At 56.2% G+C, this 26207-nt stretch overlaps 2 protein-coding genes across 4 annotated transcripts; one reads left to right on the top strand and one right to left on the bottom strand.

The window, feature by feature from the left end:
- Window positions 1–1245: 1245 nt before the first annotated feature.
- ZDHHC24 (zinc finger DHHC-type containing 24) lies at window positions 1246–9180 on the bottom strand. The gene is made up of 3 exons (XM_054440557.2): window positions 8665–9180; window positions 6317–6594; window positions 1246–2388 (listed from the first exon to the last, which is right to left on the bottom strand). The coding sequence occupies exons 1-3, from the start codon at window positions 8943–8945 to the stop codon at window positions 2093–2095; spliced, it is 855 nt and encodes a 284-aa protein (XP_054296532.2). The 5' UTR covers window positions 8946–9180; the 3' UTR covers window positions 1246–2092.
- Window positions 9061–26133, top strand: ACTN3 (actinin alpha 3). Of its 3 annotated transcripts, none has more exons than XM_054440555.2 (21): window positions 9061–10030; window positions 14147–14261; window positions 14436–14555; window positions 16901–16987; window positions 17395–17482; window positions 17988–18066; window positions 18144–18225; window positions 18990–19075; window positions 19951–20043; window positions 20494–20724; window positions 20823–20970; window positions 22038–22188; window positions 22771–22879; window positions 22974–23114; window positions 23372–23554; window positions 24029–24163; window positions 24260–24439; window positions 24822–24968; window positions 25057–25122; window positions 25595–25753; window positions 25834–26133. In XM_054440555.2, exons 1-21 carry the CDS (start codon window positions 9884–9886, stop codon window positions 25990–25992), a joined length of 2706 nt encoding a protein of 901 aa, XP_054296530.2. In that variant the 5' UTR covers window positions 9061–9883; the 3' UTR covers window positions 25993–26133. The 3 variants fall into 3 exon arrangements, with proteins under 3 accessions (XP_054296530.2, XP_054296531.2, XP_063527758.1); XM_054440556.2 differs by having other exon boundaries at window positions 9283–9732; window positions 25834–26126; XM_063671688.1 differs by lacking the exons at window positions 9061–10030; window positions 14147–14261; window positions 14436–14555 and having other exon boundaries at window positions 16967–16987; window positions 17894–18066.
- Window positions 26134–26207: the final 74 nt, after the last annotated feature.

The raw sequence follows: 26207 nt of genomic DNA, 5'->3' as shown, positions 1-26207 counted from the left end.
GGGGTGTGGGTGGGACATGGGGAAGCGGCACCCCACTGATCCTTACATAGACTTCCCATCGGTCCCCATTGTTGGCTGAAGCCTCACCTCACCCTCCGTGGTCCTGGTGGAGTTCCTGAGCCTCTCCAGGGCTCTGGCAGGTAATTCCACTTGCCTCTTGGCCCCACCTTTTCGGAACACATAATTTCAGCTCTTAATTCTCCATCCACTTTCCATCTTTGAAAATGTCAGCCAGGCGGCCGGGCACAGTGGCGCACACCTGTAATCCCAGCACTTTGGGAGGCCGAGGCGGGCGAATCACGAGGTCAGGAGATTGAGACCATCCTGGCTAACACGGTGAAACCTCGTCTCTACTAAAAATACAAAAAATTAGCTGGGCGTGGTGGCAGGCACCTGTAGTCCCAGCTACTTGAGAGGCTGAGGCAGGAGAATAGCATGAACCCGGAAGGCGGAGCTTGCAGTGAGCCGAGATCGTGCCACTGCACTCCAGCCTGGCAACAGAGCAAGAGTCTGTCTCAAAAAAAAAAAAAAAAGAAAAGAAAATGTCAGCCAGGCACGGTAGCTCACGCTGTAATCCTAGCACTTTGGGAGACAGAGGTGGAGGCAGGTGCCAGGAATTCAAGTTCAGCCTGGCCAACATGGTGAAACCCCGTCTATACTAAAAATACAAAAAAATTAGCTGGGCATGGCCAGGCGCAGTGGCTCACACCTGTAATTCCAGCACTTTGGGAGGCCGAGGCATGTGGATCACAAGGTCAGGAGTTTGAGACCAGCCTGGCCAACACGGTGAAACCCCGTCTCTACTAAAAATACAAAAAATTAGCCAGGCATGGTGGCGGGCACCTGTAATCCCAGCTACTTGGGAGGCTGAGGCAGGAGAATCGCTTGAACCCAGGAGGCGGAGGTTGCAGTGAGCCGAGATAGTGCCATTGCACTCCTGCCTGAGCAACAAGAGCAAAACTCCGTCTCAAAAAAGAAAAAAAAAAATAGCTGGGCATGGTGGCGGGTGTCTGTAATCCCAGCAACTCAGGAGGCTGAATCACTTGAACCCGGGAGGTGGAGGTTGCAGTGAACCAAGATCCTGCCACTGCACTCCAGCCCCGGCAACAGAGTGAGAAAAAGAAAAATGTGGTCAGGCTCTGTGTTCTACTGTCTTCCCTCCTGTTTTCTTTCCCTTTGTATATATTTTTGGTTTTCTTTACTATCATCTTAGAGAGATCCTAAGAGAAAACTGAGACAAACACATGTGTTTAGGCCTGCCATGTGGAAATGGCGGTCTCTATTCACTCTATTTACACAGAAACATTTAACAAGCAGCTCTTGCGGAGTCCAGAGAGGTGCAGGCCTAGCCCTCTCAGCACCACCCTCCACAGGTGCCCAAACAGCCCCAGCGCATTTCTTTACGTTGATTTCTTTCCTACTCATTTCCTCCAGCTGTGCAAGGGTAAAGGCAAAAGCACAAAGACCTGGGTTGGAACCCTGCCTCCATGTGCCACACCATGATCTTACCACATGGATTCTCAGAGCGTAACTGCTGCCCCATGGACCAGGTTAGCTAAGAGAGGTTCCATGAAACTGCGGTTGCAGAAATGCTTCTAACTATAAAATGCCAAACCTGGGAAAGAATGTTTGGATTCTTATAGCCTGGATCAGTACCACACTGCCTTGGCCTGCTGGTGCCCCACCCCCAAGTCACCCAGGCCAGGGGAGGTAGAGCCCCAGCCCCTGAGACCCTCAGGCATCCTGCGGTTTCCAGGCCCTACAGAGGGTCCCAGAAACAGCCCCAGCAACAAAGTGAGGGGCCAGAAACTGTGCAAAGATGGAGGGAGGCTGAGAAGCAAGTCAGTGCTTTATTAACCTGGCAAAGGGGCAGCTAGGCAGCCTGAGCAGCCCCTGCCAGACCCTCTTCTGCACTCCTCTGCCTAAGTCACGGCCCAAGCCCTGGAGTGTAGGCGGGCAGGGGCAAGGCCAAGGAAGGGGTGGAGTTGTCCAGTGCAGATGTTAAGGTCCAACCCGACTTCCTTACTGAGTCTAGGGGTGGGGGCCCCCCTCTCACCACTTCCTCCTTGTACAGCTCTGGCTCTTCCTGGAGTCAGGAGGCTGTGTGTCCCACATCTGCCGTGGTCGGGAAGGTGATCCCATCCCCAGGCAATGGGGAGGCCAGGAAGGGCCAGAGCCAGATGAGGGCCCAGCGGGGCCCCAGGGCTGCCTGCAGGTTGTGGCAGGGACCCAGGTCATAGGAGTGCTGGCCCCGAGCCCACTCCCATGTGGTCTGGCCCCGCAGCAGCAGCATCCCATGGAAGAGCAGCCCAGCCCCGCACAGCAGTGCACCCGCCACGCACGTGTCCGTCACGAAGGCCAAGGCAAACTGTGCCAGAGACACTCTGCCTGCAATAAAAGAGCAGAGAGGGTCAGGGAGGGGCAGTGGGGCCCAGCTTTCCTTCCACCCGCTCCCCTCCACCACAAAGCAGGGCTCATTCCTCCACTCAGCAAACCCTGTGTCGGTACTCGCTGGCCAGCCCATGCTGGGTGACAAGAACGCACTGGTAAACTGGGCAGTGGTAAACTGGTAAAGTGGTAAACTGGGCACTGGTAAACTGGGCAGACGCAGCCCCCTGCTTGGGATACGGCTTCATTCCTGCATCACAGACTTGGTGAGCACCTCCTCAGCCCTGGAGGCCGTGCCAGGCACTAGAGGGTGTCTCTGCCCTTGGGGAGCTCACAGACATTAAAGAGGCCATTCTTGGCTGGATGCGGTGGCTCACACCTGTAATCCCAGCACTTTGGGAGGCCAAAGCAGGTAGATCACCTGAGGTCAGGAATTCGAGACCAGCCTTGACAACACGGTAAAACCCCGTCTCTACTAAAAAATACAAAAATTAGCCGGACCTGGTGGCAGGCGCCTGTAATCCCGCCTCCTCGGGAGGCTGGGGGGCTCAGGCAGGAGAACGCTTTAACCTGGGAGGCGGAGATTGCAGTGAGCTGAGATTGCGCCACTGCACTCCAGCATGGGCGACAGAGCGAGACTCCATCTCAAAAAAAAAAAAAAAAGGCCGGGCGCGGTGGCTCACGCCTGTAATCCCAGTATTTTGGGAGGCCGAGGCGGGTGGATCACGAGGTCAGGAGTTCCAGACCAGCCTGACCAACATGGTGAGGTCTACTAAAAATACAAAAATTAACCGGGTGTGGTTGCGCACGCCTGTAATCCCAGCTACTCAGGAGGCTAAGGCAGGATAATCGCTTGAACCCGGGAGGTGGAGGTTGCAGTGAGCCGAGATTGCGCCATTGCACTCCAGCCTGGGTGACAGAGTGAGGAAAAAAAAAAAAAAAAGCCATTCTCAGTTACTTAATGTGTGCAGCCACAGAAAAGCCAGTATCCATCCTGTGCCATCCTGGCCCACAGTCAGCAACAAGTACCTGCTGAACTAACGGACTACGAGAGCCCATGAAATGTTACGCTAAGTGAGAGAAGCCAGGCACCAAAGGTCACATGTTTATCATCCCACTTATGTGAAACATCCTGAATAGGCAAGTCCACAGAGACAAAGATTAGCGGTTGCCAGGGGCTAAGGGGATTAGGGAGGAACATGGAGGGACCACTAATGGGTACGGGGTTTCTTTTTAGGGTGAAAATGTTCTGGAATTAGACAGTGGTGATGGTTGCACTACATCATGAATGTACTAAAAGCCACTGAATTGTACATTTTAAAATAGTTAAAATGGGCCAGGTGCGGTGGCTCATGCCTGTAATCCCAGCACTTTATGAGGCCGAGGCAGGTGGATCACCTGAGGTCAGGAGTTCCAGACCAGCCTGGCCAACATGGAGAAACTCCGTCTGTACTAAAAATACAAAAAATTAGTCGGGGGTGGTGGCGCATGCCTGTAATCCCAGCTACTCGGGAGGCTGAGGCAAGAGAATCACTTGAACCTGGGAGGCGGAGGTTGCGGTGAGCCGAGATTGCGCCATTGCACTCCAGCCTGGGCAACAAGAGCGAAACTCCGTCTCAAAAAAAAACCATTCTGTTTGAAGGTCCTGAGGCAGGCCAGAGGCACCTGTGAGACAAGCGGGTGGACAGTCTGCAGGTCTGCAAGCACAGGGAGAAGCCCACGCTGGACAAACAATTCTGCGAGTAGGGGGTGCAAGGCAGCCCTGAGACTGTGGGCGCAGCTAGACCTGCCAAAGTGTGTAGAGTGAGGGGGGAATGGTGCCTAGACAGGAGCACGGGGAAATCGGTTCTTGGGGATCAGATAAAAGATGAGAAAGGGCAACCAGAAAGGAAGGTGAATGCACCAAGGTCTCAGCCATCGGTGATGCCAGGCGGAGAATGCTTCATGGGGGCTGGGGGCCAGCAGTGTCATGAGTCTAAAAGGTCTCATAAAGCGAGAACACAAGTGGGTCCTGGAGTGTGTGGAGACAGATCCCTGGGTGAGTGGTGGTTGCAGAAGCCAGGCCGGAGCAGGCAGGGAATGAGCAGCCATGAGCCTGGGCAAGTCCCTCGGGAAGCTTAGAGCAGGGCAAGCGCTGGAGGAGGATATGAGGGCAAGGGAGGGTTTGTCCAAGGTGGCAAACCATGAGGGTAGAGGTGGCCTGGCCTGCAGGAGAGGCAGACGCCACAGCCTGAGGCCTCCAAGCAGGGAGGTAGGCACCAAATACAAGAAGCTGGGGGCAGTCAGCTGGGCTCGGGGAGTTGAGGACAGCACAATTTGGGATGTGCCAGCTGATGTCTCACTTTCTCAGTGCCGGAGCTTGAAGTGTGGGAGAGCAGGGAAGGTTTGAGCTGCTGTCACTGGGGGTAGCAAGCTTACAAGCAAACGGGAAGGCCAGGCATAGCCAAGGGCCTGCTGAGGTCAGCAGCCGTGAACATGGCATGGCATCAACCTGCCACAGACCGCCAATGCCTCTGGCTCTCAGCAGCCAGAGGCAGACACAGAGAAACCAGGAAGGCACTGTGGAAGGAAGATGAGGGAGGAAGTTTGCGACGCTGGCAGGAGAATGGTGGGAAGGATGAGCTCTGAGCTGGACGTCGGTGGCAAAGGTGGAAAGGCACAGACGGGTGGTGGGGGCCACGAGCCTGCGGGCTCATGGAGCAGGTGCCAGGGCGTGGAGGAGTAAAAGACGGAGAGGAGAGGAAGTGGGGAGCAGAACGAGGAAGATGGGTGGTTTGTGGGGGTGACTCATTTTTGGATTCTGACCAGGACTGGGGTGTGGACATGGGAGGAGGGAAGGAAGGAAAAATGGAGGAGGAGGCCAAGAGCTAAGCCATCCAGGCATTGAGGGGGCTGTTCATGCAAACTTCCAGACACCCCTGATTTCCACAGGGCCCAGGGCTGAGAAAGTCTGTGACTGGAGCCAGAGTCTTCCGTGACTGAGGGGAGTGAGTGTTGACTACAAGGTGGTAGGGCCGTGCGTCTGGAGGGCTGGGACTCATGCACGGAGGGATCATTGAGGAGGGTAGAGGAGGACCCATTGGGAAGCTGGTGTGGGCAGATGAAGACTCTGATAACCCCAGTGGGCCGCTTCCCGAGGCCTCCCCTGGGCTGTAGGTGGGGTCCATGCACAGAGCTGGGCTTGGATAGGATGAGGAGGCACAGTGACTACCCGGAGTAGCCGGGGAGGTTCCTCACCACAGATCAAAGTGACAGAGGGAACCACGGAAAGGTCAGGAGGAAGGAATGGGGGTGAGAAAGGCCAAAGCATTCTGGGGGTAGAGAACAGAGAGTAAAAAGGACCAGCGAGGCTTCTGTCTGTAGATGGGGTAAGAGGAACATATGTGTCGTCTAGAACATGGCATCTCAGGCAGCCTGCTGATCCAAGTCTGCCCTCCTCAGCTTCCCATAACTGGGCCTTCCCCTGCCTGTCACTTTCACTGGCTCCCCGCTGTCCGGTCAAATAGGAGCCATCTCCTCACACCAGTTCTCAGGACCCCACCAGCCAGGCCTCCCCTACCAATCTGGCCTTAATTCTCACAATTCCCTGCCCACTGTCCAAGCCTTTGTTCCTACTGCTTCTCTCACTTAGAAATGCTCCTAGAATGTGCTTCCACATCGTGCCATGCAGAGACTCCCACGAGTCCTTCTCCTGTCTCAACAACTCCCGGAATCTCCCGATTCTCCGGCCAGAACACTGCACTTGTCTCAACGCACCAGTTTCCGTACTGCACCCCTGGGTGAATACCAAGCTGCCCTTACTGGCCATTACTGACACTGGGGCTGGGTCCCCCAGGCCAGAAAGCCCGTCTCCCACCAGAATGGGCTGTACTCCCCAGCCCAATACCAGGGCCCCTTCCTCCGTGCAGAGGCCTCCCAGGCTCCCCACCTGTGAGCAACATGAGCCAGGGAAGCAGGAGGAGGGCAGCCATGTGGAGGGGCGTGTGGGCTCGCAGCAGGGCCGACAGTGCAGGGCCCAGCAGCACAGAGACGTGGAGCAGGACGCCGGTGGCATGAAGCAGCAGGCACAGGAAGGGCCGGTAGTTGCCGAAGCCCACGCAGCGGCCCAGCAGGCGGCAGTGGTGGTCCCGACGCAGGATGCAGACGCGGCAGGCAGAGCAGTGTCCGCTGCGTGGCGGCACCTGGCTTTGGCACTGGTAGCAGTAACTGCAGGAAGGAACCACAGGGTCAGTTCCCCCAGCAGCTCAGGTGCCCCATATTGTGCACAGGGCTGCCCCAGAGCCCATCCTGCAGAAGTGGCAACAGCCATTTGCCCTGGTTAAGCCTCAATTTCTTTACAAGTAAATGCAGGCTAAACAAGATGTCCCAGGCCCTTCTAGTTCTAGCACTACAGGTCTGAGGTCTCTTCCAGCCCTAACATCCCCAGTCCTGAGACCTCTCTCAAGCCACTGACATCCAGCAGCAAATCTCTCCCTTCCTCCACCGTCACCCCTTTGTCCAGGTCACTAGGAACTCTCTGGATTACTGCAATAACCTCTTGACTGATCTCTGATTCCACCTGTGCCCCACCTCGTACAGTCTCAGCCCAGCAACCAAACTGACCCTCCTCTGCTTAAAACCCTCCTGTGGTTCTCCAAATTATTTCTAGTAAAAAGCAAAGCCTTCAGTGTCCTACAACATCCTTCTATCTGTGACATCTCTTCCCCTCTCTTACTGCACTCCAGTCACACTGGCCTTCTTGCTGTTCTGGGAACATACATGCTGGGTACACAACTGCCTCAGAGCCTTTGCACCACTTGTTACCTCTGCCTGGAACACCTTTCCCTCAGATTCCCACATGGCTAACCGCCCCCCACCCCCTCCAAGTTTTTTGCTCAAATGCCTCCTTCTCTATGAGGTCTACCTTGACCACATATTTATGTATATTATTTTAAAAATTAATTTAAGACTGGGCGCGGTGGCTCACACCTGTAATCCTAGCACTTTGGGAGGCCGAGACGGGTGGATCACGAGGTCAGGAGATCGAGACCATTCTGGCTAACACGGTGAAACCTCGTCTCTACTAAAAATACAAAAAAATAGCCGGGCGTGGTGGTGGGCGCCTATAGTCCCAGCTACTTGGGAGGCTGAGGCAGGAGAATGGCGTGAACCCAGGAGGCGGAGCTTGCAGTGAGCCAAGATCACGCCACTGCACTCCAGCCTGGGGGACAGAGGGACACTCGTCTCAAAAAAAATAAAAAAACATTAATTTAAAAAATTTTTTAGGGACAAGAGTCTCGCTACGTTACCCAGGCTGGAGTGTAGTGGTTGTTCACAGGTGTGATCATAGAACACTACAGCCTCAGTTTCTCGAGTAGCTGGGACTACAGGCGAAAGCCTGTGCCTGGCATAAAATGTGTGTGTAGAGCCTGTACCTGGTGTAATTTTTTTTTCTAATTATAAATTGACAAATTCCAGTTGTATATACTTATGGGATACCGAGTGATGTTATGATTTATCAGTACAGCTTGGAATAAATCAAGCTAATTACGATAGCCATTACCTCTAGCACTCATTTTTGTGATGAGAATTTACCACCTGTTTATTTATGTATTTATGTATTTATTTATTTGAGACGGAGTCTCGCTCTGTCACCCAGGCTGGAGTGCCGTGGCTTGATCTCGGCTCACTGCAACCTCCGCCTCCCAGGTTCAAACAATTCTCTTGCTTCAGCCTCGCCAGTAGCTGAGATTACAGGCACGTGCCGCCATGCCCGACTAATTTTTTTTTATATTTTTAGTAGAGACGGGGCTTCACCACGTTGGCTAGGCTGGTAAACTTCCGACCTTAAGTGATCCGCCGGCCTCCGCCTCCCAAAGTGCTAGGATTACAGGTGTGAGCCAACGCACCCGGCCTAACCACCTATTTAATATTGAAACTTGCAACGCCTTAACCCTGCTCTACTTCTTGTTTCCAAACTACTATCACCTTCTAGCATTCTATATGATTTGCTTATTATTCCTCTAGTTTCTCATCTGCCCCCACCTCAAATCAGGAATTTGTTCTATTGTACCCTTCGTCCCTGTAACAAAACCTTGCACCTAGTAGGTGCCCAATAAGTATTTGCGAGTGAATAAATAACACTCGATTCTAGCTCTTCCATCCCAGGTTCTAAAAAAATTTCTGGCTCTAACAGTCTGGATCCTAATGTAACCCGGTTCTAACATCTCAGGTCTTGAGGCCCCTCCCCCCGTCCAAGGCTCCCACTTCTCCCCCCCGATCCCGCACCCCACTCACGCCCAGCCCTGGCCCAGACCGCGGCCGGCCAGCATCACACCCCGGATGCTGGGATCCGAGCGCAGGAAGAGCCCCACGTTGCCCAGCAGGTTGAGCAGCTGGAAGGCGGCCAGCGCCAGCTGCAAGGCCTGGGCCAGGGGTCCCAGCGGCGGCGGCCCGGGACCGAGCACCAGCACGTAAGCCAGCTCCAGGCCCACGGCCGCGGCCCACAGCGCGGTGAGCACGAGAGGCAGCTGCGCGGGTGCCCCGTCCGCGCTCCCAGCCGTCCAGGGCTGCCCCATGGCCTGGACACCCAGCTGTCGGAGCCGGAGGACTAGGCCGCTTCCGTATTGGGGCGGAGATAGCGGTAGACGGACGTCTGCCACGGCCAATAGAAGCTCGGAAGGGGATGCGGCGAGCGCTCAGACTCTCAGGGAACGGCCGGCCCACGCGACGAGTTGATCGGGCCGACGGACCAGCAGTGGAGGCGCTGGGAATCCCACGGCGCTGGAGCCCGGATGACGCCGCTGAGTGATTGACCCGCCCACCCTGGAGGCCCCTCCCCTCCCGCCGGAGCCCCGCCCGCTGGCGCCGGGGCCAGGAGTGCCCGGGGGATTGAGTTGCAGCCGGAGTGGTGTCGGGGTTTCCCGGCTCAGCACATTCTCCCCTACTCCCCCCAGACGCCCCGATATTAATAGCCCTGCCGCAGCCCATCCAGCTGGCTCAGAGCCGTTCCCCATGCCCGGGTGTCTCCCTTCATCACCCCAGAAAACATGCAAAACAGCTCGGCGCCTCTGTGTTCCTGACTGTGAAATGGGGATAGGGCTCTGTGTCCCACCAGCGAGGTGCTGGAAGAGGCTCACGAGGAGCTCCAGAGGGCAGCCTCTAGGGCGGCCCGCGGCCACTATTATTATCGGCCTTTCTATTGTGGAGAGGAGGAAACAGACTCAGAGAGGTCCCGTGGATTTCTCAAGGTCACACAGTGCCCCAGCAGCGGAGCGGGAATGCAAACCCAGGATCTCCGCCGCGAGATCCACCCCGGCGTCCCCGAGTTCCGCAGTCCCCGGCTTCAGGATAACCCCTTGCCAGGTCCAACCCGAGCTCCTTCACCCCCATCCGGCCCCTCCCTCCTCCCCCATATTTAGTGCGAATTCGATCTGGGGCTGGGCTGGGCCCTACTTAACCGGGCCCGGGTGTCCGAGAGAGCGCCGAGCGGAGCGAAGCCAGGAGCCCGATCGAGATGATGATGGTTATGCAGCCCGAGGGTCTGGGGGCCGGGGAGGGGCGCTTCGCGGGCGGCGGCGGGGGCGGCGAGTACATGGAACAGGAGGAGGACTGGGACCGCGACCTGCTGCTGGACCCGGCCTGGGAGAAGCAGCAGCGGAAGGTGAGTGCTCGCCCATTTCCTGACAGCAAAACCGAGGCCTGAGAGGCCGGGCGGTTTGTCCTGGGCATCTCAGCAGGGCAGGGGCAGAGCTTGTCTTTAACCTAGAGTGCTAATCCCCAGCCCAGGCTCTGCCCATCAGCTGCCTGCTGTCCCCAGGGCTGGAGGAGAGGGCTGGGAGCCCTCAAGAGGGGTTTAAAATGTCAAGAGAGTTTTGGGCTCCCCACCTCCCCCAGCGTTCATTCCCCTGGGCCCACTGCCCCACTTCTGCTGAAAACAGGCTGGGCAAACCCCAGGAGATCCAAGTTAGGGAGTTCAGGAAGAATCTTCTTCTAGTTAAATGTTCCCAGACCCCACCCTGAGGGCTTGCAGCCAGGCAACTAGTGGACTTGGGAGTGTGGGGGTGGTGAGAAGGGTCCTCTCAGACGCCACCCCACCTCGTCTCCAGGGTGGGGTCCGTAGTCGCCGTATCTCATTTAACAATTGAAGAAACTGAAGCCCAGAAAGGAGCACAGACAGGCCCCGAATCACAGACTGTCAGACATCAGGATCCCTGCAACCTGAGGATCTTTACCCTTTTCCCCACCCCCATTCTTTCCCAAGATACCCCAGGCATGGGGCCCTGAGTCTGCTGAAAAGGCCATAGGTCGGGGAGGAGGGGAGACCTGGGTCCCCTTACGCAGTAACCTGACTCTCCAGCCAGATGGACACGTAGTGCTGAGGCAGCACCTCGGGGGTGCTGAAGAGGGGCACAGGGGCAGCTGCTGCCCAGGCCCAGCCCGTTGGGCACTCAGGGCCCCTCCCTCCCTGAGCTATTTTCACTCCCAGACTTTCCCAAGTAGAGGGCGCAGGACACCTGGGTTCCCAAAGGGAAAATGATCCGGGCCAGGGGGAGAATACTTTGGAGAGTGGCAGGCCAGGGGTAACAGGAAGGCACTATGAAGCCATTGGACCCTGCTCAGCGTGTGCCAACACTGTATGACTCCAGGAAAGGGCAGGGTACTGGGGTACTCAGTGGAATTTGAAGGATCTGAGAGTCCTAGAATTTAGAATCAGAGCACTTCTGTTGGGTTAGATGACAGGAGATGACCCCAAGGGCCAAGAGGCTCCGCTGACTCGGCTGGGGTGTCCCGGGTGACAGGCCTCCCCTTAGGCTCCCCCTGCACCTGTCTCCAAGCACGGCTGCAGTCCCAGGTTCGGTAATTTCCCGGTGATGTCATCCCTATCCTTGGCTCCAGCTGCCACCTGTTCTGCAACATCGCCTATCCCTACCCCCACCCACCTGGGCCTCTCCGAGATCCAGGTCTGCATGCCCCTCATATGACACGTGCCAGTCTGTAACTTGCCTTTGTCACCTAACAAATTATCAGGAACATCTGCTCATCCCAACTTGCAGTCACCATCTCATCCACTCATTCAACGGCTGCACAGCATAGAGGCTCTGAAAATCAATCAGCATCCCTTGTAGTTGGACATTTGGCTCATTTCTTTCTCGTCCAGCGTTGTTTATCGCAAGGTGGCAATAAACATCCTTGTGCTCAGCTTTAGCCCTGACCCCTCCCTGTTCCTCTATGCTCCCTTTCTCCCCAGTGACTCCTCCATCCAAGGGCTTTCTTCACACAGTCTTGGAGCAGCACGCTGCCTCCTCCCACCTGATGTCTTACCATGTGCCAGCACTGTTTCAGGTGCTGGGATTCGGCAGCAGACAAAATAAAGCCCCTGCCATGGGAGCTTACATTCCAACATTTCTGTCTCATCCATCCGATCCTGCCTTGTCCCCCACACTGACACCCTTCCTCTCTTGCCCTGATCCCAGTGACTGCCTCCTCACTTCTGCCTTCTGCCGCGCCAAGCCATTCATCTCCACTCTGCAACCAGCATGGACAGTTCTGCCCACCTCCCTCCTGCCTGAGGCTTCCCTGACTCCCTGTTGCCCTCCGGATCAAATTTTAACTCCCCAGCTTAGCACCCAAGATTGAGCATGACCTGGCCCCTGCTGCCCCTCCGGCCCGCCTCTCACCACTTATACCCCAACAACCCCAGCTCCATTCCAGCAGTGGCCAGATCCTTGTAGTCTGACAAACATAGCAACTGTTTCTCACAGCCACCGAGCACTTGCCCTCATGGCAGCCCCTGCCTGAAATGCCCTTGCCTACCCTTCCCTTCCTGAATAATTCCTGCCCATCACAGCTCTGATCAAATACTCACCTTCCCCAAGAGGTCCCCGCCCTGATCCGCAGCGTCCCTCCCATAAATTCCTCGGCAACCTCTTACAGCACTTCTCAGACCAACGTGACTCTTGGATGGACTGTGAGCTCCCTTAGGGCAGGAACCACATCTCATTAAGAGTCTTGTTTGGGCTGGGAGTGGTGGCTTATGCCTGTAATCCCAGCACTTTGGGAGACCGAGGCGGGCGGATCACCTGAGGTTGGGAGTTCGAGACCAGCCTGACCAATATGGAGAAACCCCATCTCTACTAAAAATACAAAATTAGCAGGGTGTGGCGGCGCATGCATGTAATCCCAGCTACCTGGGAGGCTGAGGCAGGAGAATCGCTTCAACCAGGGAGGCAGAGGTTGCAGTGAGCCGAGATCGTACCATTGCACTCCAGCCTGGGCAACAAGAGCAAAACTCTGTCTCAAAAAAAAAAAAGAGTCATGTTTGGCACCACCCAGCCCTGCCTGTCCCCCTGCCCTTTCCAGACTCAAAGCATCTTAGACTCCAGGGTTGGAGGGAACTGCGGGAAATCTAACTGCCCTATTCAGTGCTTGAGTTCCCATCAAGTTGTACTCAGTGTCTACTTACATACCTCCAGTGATGGGAAGCTCACTCCCTTCCCTTAGCAATGAGAGCCCCTCAAGTATTTAACACATCATCTTCCATGTCCAGCTCCCAGGGCATCTGGCAAGCTGGTCTGAGGAAGGAAAGGTGGCTGAGGGGAAGAATTCCAAATAGCTCCCAGGACCTCCCAGGACTATCTGCTTTGTGGTGTGGGGATGCTCTGAATCCAAGAATTCTGCCAGGTTGGAAGAAGAAAGACCTGAGACATCATAGATTCTGACCCTTTAATTACACAAATGGGAAGACCAAGCCCCGAAGAGGGAAAGGGGCTGACCCTAGATCACAGAGCATGAGTGACTCAGTTGGCCTTGGAGCCCACCCTGACTCTACCAAGTAGTCCATGGAAAAGCAGAATTCAGGATCTGAAGGGCGGTAGGTTGGCAGAAACTTGTGTACCAAGGGTCATGTCACCCCTATCCCCAACAGACACACAGCCCTGTACCATCCCTCCCATCTCAGAAGGAGGCTGAGGCTGAGGCTGACTCTTGGGGAAGGGGTGGGCAGTCACCCCCAGAAATGAGATCAGACCAGGCATGGCGGCTCTTGCCTGTAATCCCAACACTTTGGGAAGCCAAGGCAGGAGGGTCACTTGAGCCCAGGAGCTTGAGACCAGTCTGGGCAACATAATAAGACCGAGGCAGAAGTATCACTTGAGGCCAGGAGCTTGAGACAAGCCTGAGCAACATAGTAAGAACCTATCTCTCTCTAAAAAAACAAAATGAGATCAGGCTGGGCCTGAGTGCCAGCTGACAGGCCAACAGCCCACAGAGTCCTTGCACACTTAGGGTCTACTTGGAGGCCAATTTACAACAATCCTAGAAGGTCAGTGGAACTGAAAAAATAGAAACACAGAGACAGTCCCTTAGGCAAAACCCTGAGGGCCAGATGTGCTTCAGTCCAGGAGTGTTCAGATTTCAGAAAGGCAATATCACCCTGCACTGGCTCCTGTGGTTCAAAACCTCAGAAGGCCCCACACTTTGAATGTGTTAAGGGCCCTCCAGTGTTTAAGACCCCCAAGGCTGGGGTGCTGGTGGCCGGGTGCCCCAAGTCTGAACTGGGACTTGCATGGGTCGCAGACCCCATTTCTCCCCTCTCAGGAAAACTAAAGCTCAGAGAGGGAAAGGGACTGGCCCAGGATGCACAGCAAGTCAGTGGCTGAGCTGAGCCTTGAATCCAGAAATACAAGGCTCTGAGACCTACCCTGACTGATGAGACAGGACTGTGCCCCACATCCCCCAGAGCCAGTTGTAGGGTTTGAGTGCTGTCCTCTGCCCCCAGACCTTCACTGCCTGGTGCAACTCACACCTGCGCAAGGCAGGCACCCAGATCGAGAACATCGAGGAAGATTTCCGCAATGGCCTCAAACTCATGCTGCTCCTGGAGGTCATTTCAGGTGAGGATGGCAAATCAGTGCACCTGGGCCCCAGGACCCAGGAACATGTGGACAGCAGGGGGAATAGGGTGGCGGAGTGTTGGACGGGACTTGGTGGGGAGGGGAGGGTTTGCGGGCAATAGCTTCAGCTGCCTCTCATGACCTTTGGCCCTTGGCCTGTCCTCTTATACCCAGGTGAGAGGCTGCCTAGGCCAGATAAAGGCAAGATGCGCTTCCACAAAATCGCCAACGTTAACAAGGCCCTGGATTTCATTGCCAGCAAGGGGGTTAAGCTGGTGTCCATTGGTGCTGAAGGTGAGGAGGTGGCAGGAAGGGTCTTGGGCAGGGCACGGGGGCCTCTCTTGACATCAGCAAATCACCTCTGTGAGCCTCAGTTTCCTCATCTCAGCAATGAGAACAATCCCTGCCTCGCAAGAGAGCCTGTAAAGAGCCAATGTACCAGCCAGGCACGGTGGCTTACGCCTGTAATCTCGGCACTTTGGGAGGCCGAGGCCAGTAGACTGCTTGAGGCTAGGAGTTTGAGACCAGCCTGGCCAACATGGCAAAACCCTATTTTTACTAAAAATACAAAAATCAGCTGGGTGTGATGGCGCACACCTGTAATCCCAGCTACTTGGGAGGCTGAGGCACAAGAATCGAATGAACCTGGGAGGTGGAGGTTGCAGTGAGCCGAGATCACACCACTGCACTCCAGCCTGAGCGACAGAGCGAGAGACTCCGTCTGAAAGAGAAAACAAAAATGCCGGCCAGGCCTGGTGGCTCACACCTGTAATCCCAGCACTTTGGGAGGCCGAGGTGTGGGGCTCACGAGGTCAGGAGATCAAGACCATCCTGGCCAACATGGTAAAACCCTGTCTCTACTAAAAATACGCTGGGTGTGGCGGCGTGTGGCTGTAATCCAGCTACTTGGGAGGCTAAGGCAAGAGAATCACTTGAACCCAGGAGGTGGAGGTTGCAGTGAGCCAAGATCTTGCCACTGTACTCCAGCCTGGGTGACAGAGCTAGACTCCATCTCAAAAAAAAAGAAAGAAAAGCCAATATACCCAAAGTGCCAGCGCAGCCCCTGAACCCTAGTAAGAGTTCAGTGACATAATTTCTAAATAACAAGCCAGGCATGGTAGCACTGTAGTCTCAGCTACTTGGGAGACTGAGGCAGAGGGATTGTTTGAGCCCGGGAGTTGGAGATCAGCCTGGGCAACATAGCAAAACTCCATCTTGGCCAGGCACAGTGGCTCATGCCTGTATTCTCACACTTTGGGAGGCCAAGGCAAATGGATCACCCTGAGGTCAGGAGTTCAAGACCATCCTGGCCAACATAGTGAAAGCCTGTCTGTACTGAAAACACAAAAATTGGCTGGGCATGGTGGTGCACGCCTGTAATTCCAGCTACCTGGGAGGCTGAGGCAGGAGAATCCCTTGAACCTGGGAGGTGGAGGTTGCAGTGAACCAAGACTGCACCATTGCACTCCAGCCTGGGTGACAAGAGAGACTCTGTCTCACACACACACACACACACACACACACAGACAGAGAAAACTCCATCTCAAAAAATTCCCAAAACCAACCAACTAAACAAAAAAATAGATGCGGGCCAGGGGTGATGGCTTACATCTGTAACCCTAGCACTTTGGGAGGCCAAGGCAAGCAGATCATGAGGTCAGGAGTTCGAGACCAGCTTGGCCAATACAGTGAAATCCATCTCTACTAAAAATACAAAAATTAGCTGAGCATGGTGGCATGCACCTGTACTCCCAGCTACTCGGGAAGCTGAGGCAGAAGAATTGCTTGAACCTGGGAGGCAGAGGTTGCAGTGAGCTGAGATCACGCCACTGTACTGCAGCCTGGGCGACAGAGCAAGACTCTGTCACCCCCCAAAAAAAATAGATGCAGCTGGGTGCAGTGGCTCACACCTGTAATCCCAGCACTTTGGGAGGCTGAGGTGGGCAGATCATTTGAGGTCAGGAATTCAAGACCAGCCTGGCCAACATGGTGAAACTCCATCTCTACTAAAAATACAAAAAAATTAGCCAGGTTTGGTGGTGCACGCCTGTAGTCCCAGCTACTAGGGAGGCTGAGGAAGGAGAATCACTTGAACCCAGGAGGCGGAGGTTGCAGTGAGCCGAGATCGCACCACTGCACTCCAGCCAGGGCAAAGAGGGAGACTCCATCAGAAAAAATAATAATAAAAAAAAGAAAAGAAAAGAAAAAGAGGTCGGGCATGGTGGCTCATGCCTGTAATCCCAGCACTTTGGGTGGCCGAGGTGGGCGGATCACGAGGTCAGGAGATTGAGACCATCCTGGCTAACACGGTGAAACCCCTTCTCTACTAAAAATACAAAAAATTAGCCGGGCGTGGTGGCGAGCGCCTGTAGTCCCAGCTACTCAGGAGGCTGAGGCAGGAGAATGGCATGAACCTGGGAGGCGGAGCTTGCAGTGAGCGGAGACTCCATCTCAAAAAAAAAAGAAAGAAAAGAAAGAGAGATGCTTACTGAGCACCTGCTAGGTGCTCACCTACTGGGTGCCAGCCCTGAAATGGGAGACAAGGGCCAGAGGGCTGATCAGAGGGGAAGGTAGGCTGAGGCCAGATAGCACAGATCTTGAATGCCAGGCAAATCTGTCCCCTGACCCCTGCCCCGCAGAGATCGTCGACGGGAACCAGAAGATGACCCTGGGCATGATCTGGACCATCATCCTTCGCTTCGCCATCCAGGACATCTCTGTGGAAGGTGAGCAATGGGAAAGGAGGTCGGGGACAGGTGCAGTGGCTGGGGCCTGTAATCCCCACAGTTTGGGAGGTCGAGGCGGGCAGACCACTTGAAGGATCGCCCAGGAGTTCAAGACCAGCCTGGACAACATGGTGAAACCCCATCTCTACAAAAAATAAATAAAAAAAATAAAAAAAAGCTGGCCATGGTGGCATGTGCCTATAGTCTCAGATACTAGGGAGGCTGAGGTAGGAAGATCGCTTGAGCCTGGGAGGTTGAGGCTGCGGTGAGCCATGATCGTGTCACTGCACTCCAGTTGGATGACATAGCAAGACCCTGTCTCAAAAAAAAAAAAAAAAAAAAAAGTAGGGTGAGAAGGCTGACCTGGACCCCTTCCCAATGAATTATCCCACCTCCTCCCCACCCAGAAACCTCAGCCAAGGAAGGCTTGCTCCTGTGGTGCCAGAGGAAGACAGCACCGTACCGCAACGTCAACGTGCAGAACTTCCACACCAGGTCTGTCAGCTGGTTATCAAATGTGTCTGGGCCTCTGTGGGGCATAGAGAGGAGCCCTCCCTGGTCAGTGAAGGGCACTGAGCTGGTCCCTGTCACAAGCCACAGGGAAGAAAAAGGTCACAGTACAGTTCCTGGAACCGTGTCTGAAAAGAGGGCTCAGTAACTGTTGAGTGGAATGGAATTGAATCCAGGAGGGTTCCAGGAACTCCTGGAGGAGGGAGTGTTTGAGACTTCCCTGGAAGGCCATTCAAGCCAGAGGGAAGCTGGAGGCCAAAAACTTCTAGAAACTGGTCGGACCTAAGCGTGGGTGTGTGACGGAATCGTGATGAGCTAGCAGGAGATGGTCCAGATCTGGTCATGAAGAGCCTCAAATGCCAAGCTCAGGGATTTGTACTTTACTCCATTTTACAGATGAGGCCGTCCTTCTCGGGGGTGCTCCTGGGCCGAGGGGAGAACGGGGCCCCAGCTTGAACCCAGGCCTGACCCCCCTCTTCTCTCTGTCCAGCTGGAAGGATGGCCTGGCCCTCTGTGCCCTCATCCACCGACACCGCCCTGACCTCATCGACTACGCCAAACTGCGAAAGGTAGAGGCCCCCGCCACCCCAGCCCAAGGCCTCTGCCTGCAGCTGACCTTTCACCCTCCTCCCTTACACCCATCTAGGATGACCCCATCGGAAACCTGAACACTGCCTTTGAGGTGGCAGAGAAATACCTGGACATCCCCAAGATGTTGGATGCGGAAGGTGAGAGTGAGCTAGCCCAGGGGAGGACCCCACATTCTCGCCACTGGGCCTGGTACAACCTCCACACCTTTGCACGGCCCTTTCCTCCTCCTGAGATGCTCCGACCGCCCCCACCCCACTCCCTGGTCACAGTCCCCCTTCTCCAGGAGTCCTCTGTCTTGTCCCCTGCCCCATCCCCCAAAGAGGAACAGCCTCTCCCACCTCTCCCCTATGTAATGACCCTACCTTCTGCCTCACATCCCAGTTACCTGGGTTACCTGGGATAATGTGGGTCCCCCAAGACTGGCAGCTCCCCTGGGGCACGTCGTGCCTGTGGTCCCCATGCCTAGGCAAGGCAATAGTCAACTGAAGCAGCAAACACTTTCTGAGCATCTACTATGCGTGATGCCCTGGCTGTGTGGGCACCGCTGGAGAAGAACTTTTTCTTGCCCTGAGGAGCTTGTGGACTTGGGGGACAGACAGACAGACAGAGCGAGGTATAGGACAGTTCAACGCATGAGGCAGCGTGGACCAGTCCCTCACGAGGGCCACAGTGGCTGCCCACTCACACTCACCCACCCACTCCCTCACACTTTGCTCACCCCAAGGTGGGGAGGTGGGGAAGTTGCTGAGCCCTGGGGTAAGGAAGAGAAGACACTGGGCTTGGGTGGCTGCCTGCTGGTGGCCATGACCGGATGCTTCCAGCCCTCCCACCCAGAGGGAGTTCTCTGCCTGGGGAGGGACCCCTGGCTTTGGCCAGTAGACACCGTGCTGTCCTCCCCTAGACATTGTGAACACCCCAAAGCCGGATGAGAAGGCCATCATGACCTATGTATCCTGCTTCTACCATGCCTTTGCCGGGGCTGAGCAGGTAAGGCAGCCCAACTGCTGCTGCCTGGGCTTGTGGACTCAAGGGCCCAACCTTGGCTGTAGTCCAACATTGGAGGCGCCAGCCCACGGAGGTTGGAGTGCCACTGTGCCAGCTGCACACACTCAGTCTTCAGCAAGAGCAGAGGACCCTGGTTTGGAAACTCCCTCCCTACCTAAGAGCCGTGCTTCCCCCATCCCTTTCCCTATTTGCAGGGGCTCCATTCTTTGTTTGTTTGTTTTTTGAGACAGAGTCTCACTCTGTCACCCAGGCTGGAGTGAAGTGGTGTGACCACGGCTCATTGCTGCCTTGACCTCAGCCTCCTGCCTCAGCCTCCCCAGTAGCTGGGACTACAGGCACGTGCTACCACACCAAACTCATTTTTGTATTTTTTGTAGAGATGGTGTTTCATCACGTTGCCCAGGCTGGTCTCGAACTCCTGGACTCAAGTAACTCACCCACCTCAGCCTCCCAAAGTGTTGGGATTACAGGCGTGAGCCACCACGCCCAGCTGTTTTTTTTTTTAGACAGAGTCTCGCTCTGTTGCCCAGGCTGGAGTGCAGTGGTGCCATCTCGGCTCACTGCCAGCTCCGCCTCCCAGGCTCAAGCCATTCTCCTGCCTCAGCCTCCTGGGTAGCTGGGACTACAGGCGCCCACCACCACGCCTGGCCAATTTTTTTGTATTTTTAGTAGAGACGGGGTTTCACCCTGTTAGCCAGGATGGTTTCGATCTCCTGACCTCATGATCCGTCCGCCTTGGCCCCCCAAAGTGCTGGGATTACAGGCGTGAACCACCGTGCCTGGCAGGGCTCTGGGTTTTAAGGGCTTTACAGAAGCAGCTTGCTTTAATGCCAGCCCTCTGCCCACTCCCCCCACAGGCAGAGACAGCTGCCAACAGGATCTGCAAGGTGCTGGCAGTGAACCAGGAAAACGAGAAGCTGATGGAGGAGTATGAGAAGCTTGCCAGTGAGGTGAGGCTGGGCTCCCAACGTCCTCTCCCAACCCTGCTAACCCCAAGCGTGGGCCTACAGAGCCTCCCTCTGCTCAGAGTAGCCCTGGCTTCCTCCCAGCCTCCTCTTGTCCATCCCCAACCATCACTTGCCCTTCTGCCAACCCAAGCTCCTGGTCAGTCATTGATTCACTCATCATTCATCCGTTTACTCCTGCATTGATCCATTCACTTGTATTTAGGTAGTCACATGGCCCTTTGCTCTGTGCCAACCTATACTAGCCCCTGGACTCAGAAATTAACCATCCCACTTCTTCTCTGACTCGTGGGGACTACCCCATTCTGCTTTCGTAGTTGTGAAAGTCACCCCCACCTACACTCTGGCCACAGCCTGGATGTGGGTGGAGAGGGGTGGGTGAACTGGGCAGGTCAGCTCAGAGCTCTCTGCCTTGCCCCTGCCTGGCCCTGTCAGCTGCTGGAGTGGATCCACCGCACTGTCCCATGGCTGGAGAACCGTGTGGGTGAGCCTAGCATGAGTGCCATGCAGCGCAAGCTAGAGGACTTTCGGGACTATCGGCGTCTGCACAAGCCGCCCCGCGTTCAGGAAAAGTGCCAGCTGGAGATCAACTTCAACACACTGCAGACCAAGTTGCGGCTCAGCCACCGGCCTGCCTTCATGCCCTCCGAGGGCAAGCTGGTCTCGGTGAGCTCTACACACATTCCCTAGGTGACCTTGGGGTCCATATCCCCATCTGTACAATGGGCAAACCGTGATGGAGCGCACCCCTGCCGGCTCCACAGGACATCGCCAACGCCTGGCGGGGGCTGGAGCAGGTGGAAAAGGGCTATGAGGACTGGCTGCTCTCGGAGATCCGGCGCCTGCAGCGACTCCAGCACCTGGCTGAGAAGTTCCGGCAGAAGGCCTCCCTGCACGAAGCCTGGACCCGGGGTAGGTACACCTACCTCACGGGGCTGGACTGTCTCCTGGGGTGGAGATTGGTGTGCAGGGGCAGGAGGGGAGGTTCTTGGCAAAATGCACAGGACAAGGGTAGGTGCTTTTCAGGAAAGCCGGAGACTGGATTTCTAGTCCCACCCTGACTTGCTGTGGTGCAACCTGGGCCTCTCTTTTGGCCACTGCCCCTCTGTGGGCCACAGTTTGTTTGTTTTGTTTTTTGAGACAGAGTCTTGCTCTATTGCCCAGGCTACTACAATCTCGGCTCACTACAGTCTCTGCCTCCCAGGCTCAAGCGATCCTCCTGCCTCAGCTGCCCAAGTAGCTGGGACCACAAGCGTGCATCACCACGCCCGGTAACTTTTTGAATTTTTGTAGAGATGGGTTCTCACTTTGTTGCCCAGGCTGGTCTCAAACTCCTGGACTCAAGCGATCCACCCACCTCAGCCTCCCAAAGTGCTGGGATTACAGGCCCGAGCCACCGCACATCTGCCTATTTATCTATAAATTCAGCCTTCCTCCTCACCCCCCAGCCCTGCTCTGGTCTTCTGTAGATCTGCTCTGATTAATTCATCATTTAGCATTTTATTTTATATGTATCAGGTGTTCAAAGGTGAGTCCATTCCTCACCCTAACATCACTTATGTCATACTCAAAGTATACTGACGCTAAAATATTGCACGAGTCAAACATATTACTCTGGATAGAAACATCCACTCGGTGTTCTGTCAAGGATTTTAGTAGTGAACAAAGGAAGCCGGGTCAAGGGCTCATGGGGGTTACAGAATCGTTGAGAGCTATTTTAAGGTCAAATTATGCTAAAACTGTACCAAGGGCCCCCTGGACGTAGCTCGCTCAGGGGACGCTGATGTCATTTACGGATCACGCCACGGAAGAGGAGTTTCACCTACGTTATTATACCGACGCCGCAGAGCAAACCCCTAGGACGGGCTAGGCCGGCGCGATCGCCACCTTAGCAGATGAGGCTTCACGGTCACACAGCCCGGCCCGCACCCCTGCCCCTGCCGCCACTGGGTGACCGGAGCCGGCCTCTCTTTGAGCAGGGAAGGAGGAGATGCTGAGCTCGCGCGACTACGATTCGGCTTCGCTACAGGAGGTTCGGGCGTTGCTGCGGCGCCACGAGGCCTTTGAGAGCGACCTGGCAGCGCACCAGGACCGCGTGGAGCACATCGCCGCGCTGGCCCAGGAGCTCAAGTAGGCGGGGCCTCGCGGGGCCCGCCCCAACACCCCCCTGGCCCCGCCCCCGGCGGCGAGCCCCGCCCTGATCCCCATTGCCCTTCTCAAGACCCTAGGCTCTCCCGGGTTCTGTAACCCCGCCGTGGTACCCAGGTCCCATTCGCTCCGCCCCCTCCTGGAACCCCACCCCCACCTCCGGACCCCGCTCTGCTGCCCACACTTTTCCCACTGGCGCTTGACCTGCCCCACTCCGTGACCTGCCCTCTAATCTGCCCGCTCTCTTCACCCGGCTTACTGCCCCAAACCCTCCCCATCGACCTTGGCCTGGCCACCCCCTCCCATGAACCCGCCCCTTCTCGCGTAACCCCGCCCCTCCACCCAAGCACCTCCATGGACTGCAGCTAAGGACCTGCAGGCGCCCACCTGCCCAGAGGGATGCGCCGGGACCCCCCTCTTGGAAAGCACCCAGCTTTACCCACCACCTGCCCTGGCTCCCGCACGCCTTCACCCCCACCCGGGGCGCGGGTTCCAGACCCGGGAGTGCAGTTAGGACATCTGGGCTGGGGCTGGCCCTACACTGGCCCTACTTCTTGCTCCCAGTGAGCTGGACTACCACGAGGCGGCCTCAGTGAACAGCCGCTGCCAGGCCATCTGTGATCAGTGGGACAACCTGGGCACCCTGACCCAGAAGAGGCGGGATGCGCTAGAGGTGGGGCTGGGGACAGGGGAGCTGGGGGATGGGTAGGTGGGTGAGGCCAGGTCTGCCAGGCAGGCTGCTGACCCACTACGACCCCCACCTCCAGCGGATGGAGAAGCTCCTGGAGACCATCGACCAGCTGCAACTGGAGTTTGCCCGGCGGGCCGCGCCCTTCAACAACTGGCTGGATGGTGCCGTGGAGGACCTGCAGGACGTGTGGCTGGTACACTCTGTGGAGGAGACCCAGGTGGGTGCCAGGGTTGCAGGGGATGGATAGGATGACAGGAAAGCTGACCCCAAATTCTGCCACCCACAACTTTAGGCTCCTGGGGCACAGGGATGGGAGGAAAACCCCAGTTCCCGAGTGCTGGGCTGGAAGACAGGAGGCTGGGGTTCTTGTGTCAGGACTGCCCAGGACCGGTGGGTGGCCCGGGGCACACTGCTGCCCTTTCTGTTGCCTGTGGTAAGTGGGGGACACCAGCTGACACTTCCTGTCATCCCCAGAGCCTGCTGACAGCACACGATCAATTCAAGGCAACGTTGCCCGAGGCTGACCGAGAGCGAGGTGCTATCATGGGCATCCAGGGTGAGATCCAGAAGATCTGCCAGACGTATGGGCTGCGGCCCTGCTCCACCAATCCCTACATCACCCTCAGCCCGCAGGACATCAACACCAAGTGGGATATGGTCAGTGCCACCTGCAGCCTTCCTCCCACCCCCTCCTGCATACTCTGACCACCCTGAAACCTCGAGTGGCCCAAGATATGGAGAATAAAGTCCATCTGCAGATATGGGGTCTGCCACAGACTCCACGTGGGATTGGATAAATCGCCTTGTCTGTCTTGGGCTCATCTGTATATGATGAGCTGTAACAGCAGCATTCTCCTGTCAGGACTGATGTGAAGTAGAATTAAGCCTTGTGTGTGGACATCTTTTATAAATCCACCCATATTAGTTATAAATGATGCCATCAGCCCCATTTTGCAGATGAGAAAACTGTAGCCCACATGGGTTAGTGACTTGCCCAAGAGCTTTCTCATATATCCCAGACAAGTTGGCTCAAAGCAACAGGGGCTGAGGTTTGAGGGGCTGGAGCCCATCTTCCCTAAAGCCATTTCCTAGCCCCCAGAGCTGGCTCTGGCATAACCGCCCTCCTCCCAGGTCCGAAAGCTGGTGCCCAGCCGTGACCAGACACTGCAGGAGGAGCTGGCACGGCAGCAGGTAAACGAGAGGCTCCGGCGACAGTTTGCGGCCCAGGCCAATGCCGTTGGACCCTGGATCCAGGCAAAGGTGGAGGTAAGGGCTGGGATAGTGGGTCCAACCTGGGGGGATGGGGCCAGGGCTGGGCCACAGGGAGTTGGGAGCCCTCATGCTGCCTGGGAACCCCTGCAGGAAGTGGGGCGGCTGGCAGCAGGGCTAGCCGGCTCTCTGGAGGAGCAGATGGCTGGGCTACGGCAGCAGGAGCAGAACATTATCAACTACAAGACTAACATTGACCGGCTGGAGGGTGACCACCAGCTGCTGCAGGAGAGCCTGGTGTTCGACAATAAGCACACCGTCTACAGCATGGAGGTGGGATCACACCCTCTCAGGAGAGAGGGGAGGCAGCACTGGCTGAGGAGGCCCAGGGAGATCACAGCTGGACAGAGCATATGTGTCCCAGCAGGGTCCCCACTTCAGCTTGGCCAGGTCCCTTAAGACCCAGCGATGGAAACTGACCCTTCCAGAGTCACAAAGCAGTCCAAAACCAGGCCAGGATTGGTCATAGCTGGTTATCAAGACAGGAAGGACTGCTGAGGTGGGGGTGGGTTACTCAGTGGAGGCTCCAGATGGGGATGGAGGCCCAGTGAGGGGGAGGACTTGCCCAGGGTCATTCAGTGGACTGGATGTGGAGCTAGAGCCAGTGGCCAGGCACTGGCTGCCCACTGACAGTGGCCTGTCCCCTGACCGCCAGCACATCCGCGTGGGCTGGGAGCAGCTGCTCACCTCCATTGCCCGCACCATCAACGAAGTGGAGAACCAGGTACTGACCCGAGACGCCAAGGGGCTGAGCCAGGAGCAGCTCAATGAGTTCCGAGCATCCTTCAACCACTTTGACCGGGTCAGCAGGGGCCTGGCCCTGTGGGGTAAGACACTTGGGGGCTGGTAGAGGCTGGAGACCAAGCCTGATATCCACTCACCCCCTACAGAAGCGGAACGGGATGATGGAGCCTGATGACTTCCGAGCTTGCCTCATCTCCATGGGCTATGACCTGGTGAGAGCTCCCCAGCTCCTTCCCAGGAGTCCCAAAGTACCCCCTCCTCTGTGCTGATCACCTATTGTGCGCCTCCCATCTTCACATACACCATCCCCTGCATCTTCATTACATCCACACAGGGGCTAGCAAGACTCAGGGAGGTAAACTCACTTGGACCCAGTTCTGTGTGGACCCAAAGTCTGAGTTTGCAACATTTTTACCTGTAGGGAAACAGCACTACAGAAACGGGTGTGGCCCTGGAAAAAAAGTCAGGACCAGGGAGCAAATCTGCTTCCTGCTGTGGGTAGGATGCAGATTTCAGCCTACCATAAAGGACTTCCTATAGCCAGGGCTAAGGTCTCTGGAGGAAGGGAACACCCTTGTTACTGGGGCTCTGCTAGCTGAGGCTGGACAGTCCCCAGGAGGGGACACCGGGAGCCCTCCTGGCTTTAGTGCTCATGGGCATAGTGCCTGGCCTCTATCTCTGCAGGGGGAAGTGGAGTTTGCTCGCATCATGACCATGGTGGACCCCAACGCAGCCGGGGTGGTGACCTTCCAGGCCTTCATAGACTTCATGACCCGAGAGACAGCCGAGACTGACACGACTGAGCAAGTTGTAGCCTCCTTCAAGATCTTGGCAGGAGATAAGGTGAGTCCCAGGTGGTGGAGGGGCTGGTGGGCTGGGGCAGGGCACGGGACCTGTGGGTCCTCAACGCCTCTTCTCCCCAGAACTACATCACCCCCGAGGAGCTGCGGCGGGAGCTCCCTGCCGAGCAGGCCGAGTACTGCATCCGCCGTATGGTGCCCTTCAAGGGATCCGGGGCCCCGGCTGGAGCCCTGGACTACGTGGCCTTCTCCAGTGCCCTCTATGGGGAAAGCGACCTCTGACCCCAACCACTGAGGTTCTGTATGCAAGATGGAGAGAGGGTGCACCCTGTGGCTGATCCCATCCGTCCCTCGGAGCAAGGGCCTGAGAGAACAGCCAGCCAAGTGCTTCTGAATAAAGATCCCTCTGTGGGTCTCTCCCCATCTCCTTTTGGTTCCTGAAGCAGAAGCTGGCCCCTCAGGCTCCTGGGCAGAACCAGCTATCCCACCTTGACCCG

The sequence above is a fragment of the Pongo pygmaeus genome, chromosome 9 (genome assembly GCF_028885625.2).
Source record: "Pongo pygmaeus isolate AG05252 chromosome 9, NHGRI_mPonPyg2-v2.0_pri, whole genome shotgun sequence".
In the NCBI taxonomy this organism is placed as follows: Eukaryota; Metazoa; Chordata; class Mammalia; order Primates; family Hominidae; genus Pongo; species Pongo pygmaeus.
Note: the sequence above shows the minus strand (reverse complement) of the source record. Positions and strands in the feature narration are given on the sequence as shown.

Excerpts from the sequence above, each read along its gene's own strand:
- ZDHHC24 (XM_054440557.2), bottom strand. The coding sequence starts at position 8,945 with ATGGGGCAGCCCTGGACGGCTGGGAGCGCGGACGGGGCACCCGCGCAG. Across the intron at positions 6,595-8,664 it reads GGTCTGGGCCAGGGCTGGGC|TTACTGCTACCAGTGCCAAA; the intron begins GTGAGTGGGGTG and ends TCCTTCCTGCAG. Across the intron at positions 2,389-6,316 it reads CTGGCTCATGTTGCTCACAG|GCAGAGTGTCTCTGGCACAG; the intron begins GTGGGGAGCCTG and ends CTTTTATTGCAG.
- ACTN3 (XM_054440556.2), top strand. The coding sequence starts at position 9,382 with ATGCCCGGGTGTCTCCCTTCATCACCCCAGAAAACATGCAAAACAGCT. Across the intron at positions 20,044-20,493 it reads ATGAGAAGCTTGCCAGTGAG|CTGCTGGAGTGGATCCACCG; the intron begins GTGAGGCTGGGC and ends TGGCCCTGTCAG. Across the intron at positions 20,725-20,822 it reads CCGAGGGCAAGCTGGTCTCG|GACATCGCCAACGCCTGGCG; the intron begins GTGAGCTCTACA and ends CCGGCTCCACAG.